Source organism: Rhineura floridana, chromosome 8 (assembly GCF_030035675.1).
Source record: "Rhineura floridana isolate rRhiFlo1 chromosome 8, rRhiFlo1.hap2, whole genome shotgun sequence".
Lineage (NCBI taxonomy): Eukaryota > Metazoa > Chordata > Lepidosauria > Squamata > Rhineuridae > Rhineura > Rhineura floridana.
In genome coordinates this window covers 56,430,815-56,439,947 of record NC_084487.1, presented here as the reverse complement: position 1 = coordinate 56,439,947, position 9,133 = coordinate 56,430,815, and the positions used below count along the sequence as shown (strand labels likewise).

The following is a 9,133-nucleotide window of genomic DNA, read 5'->3' as shown; positions in this document are numbered from 1 at the left end:
AATTTTTTGGACTGGAATGATGTGATGGAGTTTGACATAGAAAAAATCTATGGAATTGGCTACAGATATGGGACAATGGAAAAATTCTTAAGAGATGAGCCAGTGCATTTTGTAAAAAAGAAGAGTAGAGATGTGACTTTACAACAATATCTCAGCAACATATTCAGAATTGATGGCAAGAAAAGATTTGTGATGAGGAAGATTCCCATCAGACTCTTATTATATGACTATGGCTATGACAGCAAGATTAATATGGGATACTGATAATGGAAGAATGGATACTGAAAATACTGGACTGAACAAGACTATTGAAGATGGAAGATGGAATCAATATTGATATTGGAAGAATGGCTATTGAAATCATTGGATCAAACTGGTTTGACGTGATGGATTAATCTATATGTTTATTTGGACTATGGTTATGATAACAAGATTATTATGGGATACTGATAATGGAAGAATGGCTATTGAAATTATTGGACTTAATAGGATTATCGATAATGGAAGAATGGTTGTTGAAATTATTGGACTTAACAGGATTATTGAAGATGGAAGATGGAATTAATATTGATAACGGAAAAATGGCTATTGAAATTATTGGACCTAGTGGATTTGAATGAGATGGATTGGTCGACATGTTTATCTGGAGAAAAATTGAAAGATATATCTTTCAAGGAATTGAAATCTCTCTTTGACTTTTTGTGGGAAGAATAATGTAATGTTTATGAGATTTGATGATTAGTTAAGATAGCTACTGGAGGAAAGTGATTTTATAACATAATTTAGGAGACAGGATTGTTATATATTGTAGACTTATAGCTGATCTGCGATAAATCGGAAGTCAACATTTTATTTTATTGTTTAATAATTTTTGTTTTGTTTTGTTTTTTGTCTTTAAAAATTTGAATAAAAATTAATGAAAAAAAAGAAATCAATATATTACTAATGTAACACCATATTGTTTTCTGCTTTGGGATAGTGCCACATTTATAAGTTATAATGAATTCATGAATAGGATTGATTGATTAATGTAGTTTATTTATACTGTATACCACCTTTCCACAGTGAAATCCCCAAAGGGCTTGCAACAGACATCCACTTATCAAAATACAAAACATTGGGGGGTGAAGGTTGGGAGACAAAGCAGGTTACAGAATGTATCAGTAAATTCAAATAAGACAAAAATCAACAATATAGCAAACATAGAATAAATTCAACATTGCAAAAGAAATAATCTAGATAGAAATATACAAGTACAAAGCAAAAATAAAGTTAAAAGATAATAAAGTTCCAGCTGCTGGTGCAGGTCTTATTGCACACCAAGGATCCCCAGGAGCCTGGCTTAAATACAGTTCAGAGAGAGAGAGGTCCTCACCAGGGTGTGGCAATTATTAGAATCATGCACACATAACTGCTTTCCAAATAGTTGTCTGAAAAGCATAGCCTGTGTCATTTTGCCAGCTATATGTGCTCACAAGATTAGTTCAAAAAGTAATTCATGAATGTGTGATTTTATGCTGGAATTGGCCTCAAGTTACATCACATCTATATCTTGTGCTTAGTTTTATTTCAATTGTGTAAAGCAAAATGTGTTTAAAATCCAAAATTCTGCAGGAGCACAACAGAGCAATCTCCATAAATCATTCTTACACCAAACATGCCTTCTTATAATTTTCTGACAGGATGTTGAAAGGCTCACGGCTGATCAAAGCTTCACAGTACCAGGCCACACATGAATAAAAACAGTTTTCTTTAGCTTGCTTTTCTCTGAAGGTTAACTATGCTGGACTGTGATGAGGATTGAAGGGAAGCAATATCAACAATTTTGGTTTCTCAACTGAACAGCTTGTCAACAATTATCAGAAATGTTGAGGTCTGAGGAGTTGGTTAAATCCAGCTAAACTTCTGCATCAAGATGTTGAGATAGTGTCCAGAATGATCACAATATATAAACATATTTAAGAGTGCTGACAAGACAACAGGAAGCCAAGGAGGTTGAGCTAAATCAGTTTAGAACTGTTTGGTATATTGCTTTTTTGTACTCTGAGATCAGAAAAGAACATGCATTTATAATGTATGAAATATGAGGCAGATGAAAGGTTAAACAGCTATATCAGATACATTTCTATATTTAAAAAATTAAATATATAAAACAGATCACAGCTTGTCGTGCTAAAAAAAATACATGGGAGATTTCTTTTGAGTCACCAGCTGGCAACCCAGGTGGTCCTTGTAGTGGAACATCTCTATTATTCTATATTCCTAGCCTGGAAGTGACTATTTATTTATTTATTAAATTTATACCCCACCCTTCCTCCCAGTAGGAGTCCAGGGTGGCAAACAAAAACACTAAAAACAATTAACAATTTTCTGCAGGTCTTATAAAGGCCTTACGTGCCGGTAACATACTTTTTAAACTTTAAATAAGGAAAATGCACATAGAGGCTTTTGTTGTGTGATATCTTTCTCTAGAGCTATTTCTGATGATGCCGAGATGAGATTTTTTTAAAAAATAGAAAGCTAACCTGCTCTGACTTTTGCAGAAATAAACAACAGTTCCTGTACATTAAGAGCATGGTCTTGTACCAAGATACCCACAATTACATCTAATATGCCCCTGTCTAAAAAGACTCCCCCCCCCGGCCAACCTTACTGGTGTGAAATAATGTATGTATTTTAAAAATGACAATCCATGCCATACTCCATTGTACATACTTTTGTGAATGAGTGTTTGTAAGGTATTATCAGGGCACCAGACTGCAGGGGCCCTCAAAGGCGGCATTGGTGGCAGCGACTGGCAGCACTACTGCTGCCACCACCAGGGCTTAAATAGGTCTGGACGCTTCAGTGGATTAGTGCATTGCACACACATGCCCACATCAGTCAAGATGGCGGAGGTGTGTTGATGCGGCACTTCCGGAACTTGTGCAGCCAGCCTGCACTGGTGCCAGAGGGGGTTGCCTGGGAGGGTGCACGCTCTGTGACCCGACGCTAGTGTGAATCACGGAGTGTGAGCTACACTCACCCAGCCTCAGCAGCAAGGGTCCCTCTCAATGTCAGGGGCCCTCAGCCAACACCCAACCTGGCTGCTCACTGACGCTGGGCCTGTGTACTATCAAGATGGGTCATCTAGTGTGTGGAATAGGATATAACACAGAAATTCCCATTGCCAAGAATAGAAAAGTGCTGGCAAAAATCTAAAGCCTTAAAAGAAAGGTCGTTCTTTAAGTAGTGCCTGATGAAGTCGGAAGGAGGAAACAGTGGGAGGCAGAATATTAACATTTTTCAGTTTGAATATGTCAAGTGTAGCAACGTATACTATGGCCCAAACCACTGATAATTTCTGCATGAGCCACTTTCATGATAATTTGTGAAGAAGAACTTCTTGATGGATTGTGTCCTGCTGCACCTCCTGTATGTACACTGCTGCTCCAGAATGCCTTGCTAACTATATTGGATTATATAATGTCATTATCCAAGTTTGCATCCAATGGAAGATGCTGATCTGCTCCAGGAAAATATTTCACATATCTTTGTTGTTGTTTTATTTTCCATTCCAGAGCAGAGGCTTTTTTGCTTCTTGCTGAGTGTGCAGCATTTTGTTCTGCTTTTGCTGCTGGCTTACGGGAAACATGAACACCATGCAACAGGAAATTTTCCTACCATATTTAAAGTAGTCTACCCAATATCACAATTTCAAGTGAGGTTTAATATTTAAATGTTTGTTTTGAGGAAGAAGGATGCATGTGAATGTCTTCTTTGGAAAGATGAGATAAATTATGGGTCTTTCTCTCTCTAATTATCTACACTACAATTCTATATATATTGACTCATATGTTTAATGGGACTTATTCACAGTCCCACAGTGCCTCAGCCTAATCTACCTCACAGGGATATTGTGAGGCCCTGAGCTCCTTAGAGGAAATGCAATAATACATAAAAATACAAACAAACAAAACAAAACATGGTTTGGACTGGTAAGCCTCATTAAAATGTGTTTGCTTCTGAGAAAACACATATTTCTGTATGGTAAAATATAATGGTGGTGACACTTTTTTCCGTACCGAATGCAAGCAATTAGTTTAGGAATTCAGTCACACTTTGTTTAGAAGAGCCAGCATAGTACAGTGGACAACGTCAGCTATGGACTGAGGAGCCTGGAGTTCACATCCCTGCTCACTTATAAAAGAATGATCTTGGACCAGACAGGATCTCTCCACCTAACATTACAGGGCTGTTATGATCACCAAAGACTCCTGAGTAAGATTAGCAGTCATGGAATAAGAGGAGAGGTTAAGAAAGAGTAATTAGTAAGAATAAATGAACAGATGGGAAGAGTCCCCCAAAATCAGTACTGGAACTTGTCCATAAATGATCTAGAATTAGGGATGAGGTGGCCAAGTTTGCTGATGATACCAAACTGTTCAGGATAGTTAAAATAAAGAGAGTGTGAGCTCTGAAATGATCTGAATGGCAGTGAAATGGGCAATGCAGTTCAATGTAAGCAAGTGTAATAAACTGATGGACACTGGGGTGAAAAATCCTTATTTTACATATATGCTTATGTGGTCTGAAATGGCAGTGATCAACCAGGAACGAGTCCTTGGGATTGTAGTGGATAGCTTAATTCACAAGTTGATCCACTGTGTGGCAGCTGTGAAAACAGTGATTACATGTTACGAATCATTAGGAAAGGGACAGAAAATAAAACTGCCAATATCATAATGGCATTATACAAATCTATGGTATGATTGCACTTGCATTACTGTGTACTGTTCTGGTCACCTCACCTCAAAAAGGATATTGTAGAGCTGGAAAAGATTCAGAAAGGGTAACCAAAATGATCAAGTGGATGGAGCAACTCCCCTATGAGGAAAGGTTACAATATTTTGGAATTTTTAAGTTTAGAGAAAAGGTGAGTAAGGGGGGGGAGGATGATAGTGATGTATAACATTATGCACAGGGAGGATAAAGTGGATAGAGAGATGTTTTTCTTCCTCTCTCATAACACTAGAACTCGGGGACATCCAATGAAGCTGAATGTCGGAAGATTCAGGACAAAAGAAAATATTACTTCACACAGTGCATAGTTAAACTATGGAATTTGCTTAGATATTAGCATAGTGATGCTCACCAACTTGAATGGTTTCAAACTCATTGAAGATAAGACTATCATCTGCCCCCACCTTTGGAAGCGGTATGCCTCTGTATACCAGCTGCTGGGAATAAGAAGTGGAGAAATGCTGTTGCACTCATGTCCAGCTTGTGGGCTTCCCAAGGGCATGTGATTACCCACTGTGAGAAGAATCATGGAGTTCTGGCCTGATCCAGCAGGGCTGTTCTTATGTTCGATCACCCACACATATATACCACATTGAGCTCCATGAAGAAAGAACAGGATATTTATGCGATGAAAAAAATGATAATGATGCTAAGAGGATATCAACTGTAACCTAACTGTTGTGTGCAAAAGTCAGTCAACATTTATTGCACCATGCTTCTGCTCTGACAAGTGATGATCACACTTACTTGTAAGAAAAGGGTGCCCAGATTAATCCCTGTCTCCCAGAGGTCTTTGGTGCTGTCAGAGCTGACAATGCCAACCATTTGGTGTTGGCTCACATTTCAACAGGGGATCTCAAGATTCCCAAGACCAGTTTTAAAAACTGCATTTATACATTTATCTCGGCAAAATACAAAGTCTCAACAGATTTGCCACAAACTCTTTATGCTTTTTGAATTTTCAACAGAGGGCACCCAGGAAGGGAGAAGGAATTTAGGAGCTGCTGAGACCCTAGTGCCTGGAATCTATTGACACCCCATTGGAAGTTTACCCCATCCAAAGACTTCTCTTTTGACTCAGGGCCAAACTGCATATTATGTTAAATGAGTGTCATTTTAAAATGAAAATTGCATCAGCTGGGAGGGAGCATGGTAATTAACAGGATCAGAGCAGGCATGAGAGGATTTTAACCCTTCTCCCCTCTGAGAAAAATCCATCTTCTGAAGCTGCAATTTGCTTGGAGGAACAGAGAATCCCCTACTGGTATCAGTTTGGCCCAGAGACAGCAGGTAGCACAGGGTGGCTGTCAACTGCAAAAGCAGGCAACTGAGTACTGGTCACAGGGAGCAGCTACCACTGCCTGGTTGCTCACTTGCCCTTTCCCTGTGGGAGGTGTCAAGTGTGGCAACATGGTCTGGGGCCACTCAAAGGGGAAACAAAGTGACAAAGAAGAGGAAGTTGCTCCTCTCTCCAGGAGATGCAGTAGGGAGGATTGGCCAATGCAGAGAAACGATATGAGATGCTGCCTTCTCATGCTTGCCTTTTCTCTTGGGCACACTGTGCCAGCCAGTGTGCGTGAGCAGATGCAGCCTCCTCCTTCTCTCACTCACCTGTGCTCTTCCTTGGATAGTGAAGTGAAGGAGATTGGGCTCAGCAAGCCCAATCCTCCCCGCTGTGCTGCCAAGGAAGGGAGGGAAAATGAGTGGGCAGGGCAGTGTTGAAGCAGCTTTTTAATCCCCAGGGCTGAATTCCCTTCTGGGGGCCACAATGGTGGACAGAGCCAGAGTAAAGAATGTTTACAGTAACCTGGTTTCTACACACACTCCTCTCTATCCAGAGTCCAGACAAGCAAAGAAGGAGAGTTCCATACATTCTAACCAGGCAAAAGCACTCAAGCAGAATTTGAAGTAAGGCCAGCTAGGTGCATGCACTAGGGAGAGGGGATGTGGCTAGTGAGGGGGTGTGATCTAGGGAGACATACAAGGTACAGATGGCAAGCCCCAGAGGGGCACATTTGGCCCTCAGGCCTGAGGCTGTCCACTACTGAGGTAAGCTCTCAGTGGGAGAAAGCGGCAAGCAGGCCAAGGCGTGTTCCTTCAATTACCGCTCTACCCAAACCTCCCTATAACCCCCTCCTCTGCCTATTGCGCATGCTCCTTCTCTCTTTCTGAGCAGGGTCAACTGTTGGGACGGGGAGGAGGGCAAGGAGGACTGGACAACACAGCGGCAGCAATGGGGGCAAGGAAAAGGGGCGTGGCATACCCAAGTCACCATGTTCTCAAGCAAGCCCCCTCCCAACCTGGAACCAACCTTGGCTTTAAGCCAGCCCCGTGGAGGCTCCCTCCCCTCGTGACCCCACAAAAGAAAAAGAGAAGGCAGTTCAGTTCAGCGACTTGGAGCCATAAGAAAGTGCTCGGCACTGGAGGGAAGAAGCAGACAAACACGTGCGGCTCACCAAACTCGCGCACCCTCAGGATAGTAAGGGGAAGGGAGAGAGAAAAATATTTCGCCGGGGGAGGGAGCCTGCCCGAACGAGCGAGGTGGAGGAGCCTGATTTCCCACCTACCAAGGAAAAGGAACTTCTGCGCGCGAGTCTTGCGTGTGGCACAGAGAAAACCACAGAGAGCGGGAGGGGCAGAGAGGTCCCCGCCCTCAGTACACAGCCATGGGGCAGCTATCGGTAAGTCGGTTGCAAAGCCGCCGCCGCTGCCGCCACCACAACCACCAGGCAGCCTTTCCTTAGGCAGCCGGAGCGAGGAGTCTGGTCATGGCTGGCTGGCCGCGAAGGGCGAAGGAGCGGCTGGGCGGTGGCTTCGCCTGGTGCTTGGCGCTGCCTGCCGTAGTGATGGCCTTGGCTGCGGAGGAGCCCGCGCGCTTTCTGGAGCCCATCGACAACCTGGCCGTGAGCTGGAGGCGCTTGTTTGTAGCCAGCGGCAATCAGTGGTACGAAGTGGAGCCCTCGCTGGCCTGGATGCGCCGTCACCAGATGCAGGAGGACTCTTCTGTTAACAAGCTCCTGCTGCCCTTCGGCGACAACCTCCTGCTCACCTGTTGGACCAAGCCGGAGGGCTCCTGTTACAAGCAAGACCTCAGCAACGAGCAGCAGCAGCCGGCGATCTTTGGGCAGGAATTGGTGACCTGCCTGCGGCGGGGCTCTGCATCCGGGTGGATGTATTATAACAACCACAGTTCCGAGTGGCACTTGGTAGTGGCCACTACCCAGAAGCTGAATGATTCCCAGGCCGATAAATGTACCCCTGCAAAAAGCACCGCCGAAACGGCGGTCACGATCAAAGGAGAGCACCAGAAATCAGTGTCGGATTATCATCTGCTGCCGCTGGCCGGCAACAACTTCTTGTATTTTGTGGATGCCTTTCTATGGAACAAGCATTTCTTTTTCCCTTACTATCACTACAACCTCAGCGTGGAACCCAAGGTGGTCATCCTCAAGCAAGACTTGGTGCGCAATCACGTCTTGCGCCACGGCCAGAAGATCTTGGGATGCGCCGGCGGGACCAGAATCCTCTCTTCCAAATATATTGAAGAGCGCGCGCTCTGGATCGGCGTCTTCGACTCGGCTGAGACCCAGAGGACTCCGACTTCTACGGCCCTGTGCATCTTCGACCTCAGCCAGGTGTTGAACAACTCGGAAGGCTGCAACTTCAACGGTTTCGCCGAATTCCCTTCAGACCCCTCTTCGGATGAGCCAAGCGCTTGTGTGAGTAGTTTTGGTTATTTATTAAAAATTGCCCTGCGAGATCGGAGACCAAAGCCTCCACTCTACCAACACACCCTCTTTGCTATCGGCTTGTCTGATGCTTATGGCAGATGGACCATTTTAAAGATGTAAAATATTTTGCAGCTTTCTTTGGGCTTGCAACGATCTTATGAGGTAGGTCACTGTTTCCAGTGTAGTCAATGAGCAGCTGCCGCTGAGACCTAGTTATTTTTCTAGGACACTAATAAAACTAATAAAACTGATTAGCATTAGCTGTATGGGTTCCAAATGAATTTTTAAAAAAAGAAAAAAAAGATGCTTCCAAAGAGGGCTTAATATTGCAAAGGGGTTGCCGGCAACAGGTGGTGGTTGTTTTTTTAAAAAGGAGCTTGTTGGATCTCCTGCCACCTGCAAAGGATAAATCTGGATTAAATGTGGGAGGGGGGAGGATACAGACCAACATTTTGATGGCAATGATGATGTTGTGTGGATGCTGCAAAAAACTTGCATCCATGAGGTGCACTCATCCCACAGTAAAGCACCCTAAGTCTCTTCAAAGTTCCTCATATAAAGAAATACCACATTTTCCTTTATCCCGCACCCCCAAAAGGAGCACAGCGGCCAGATCAGCT

General features: G+C 43.4%; 1 protein-coding gene across 1 annotated transcript in view; it reads left to right on the top strand.

Moving 5' to 3' along the window:
- The first annotated feature begins 7,196 nt into the window (after positions 1 to 7,196).
- The window catches only part of PLXNC1 (plexin C1), a 125,753-nt gene continuing 123,816 nt past the window's right edge, over positions 7,197 to 9,133 (top strand). Inside the window, exon 1 of the mRNA XM_061639567.1 lies at positions 7,197 to 8,501. Within this exon, the coding sequence (XP_061495551.1) occupies positions 7,551 to 8,501 (951 nt within the window). The 5' untranslated portion in view covers positions 7,197 to 7,550. The remainder of the gene's footprint in view (positions 8,502 to 9,133) is intronic.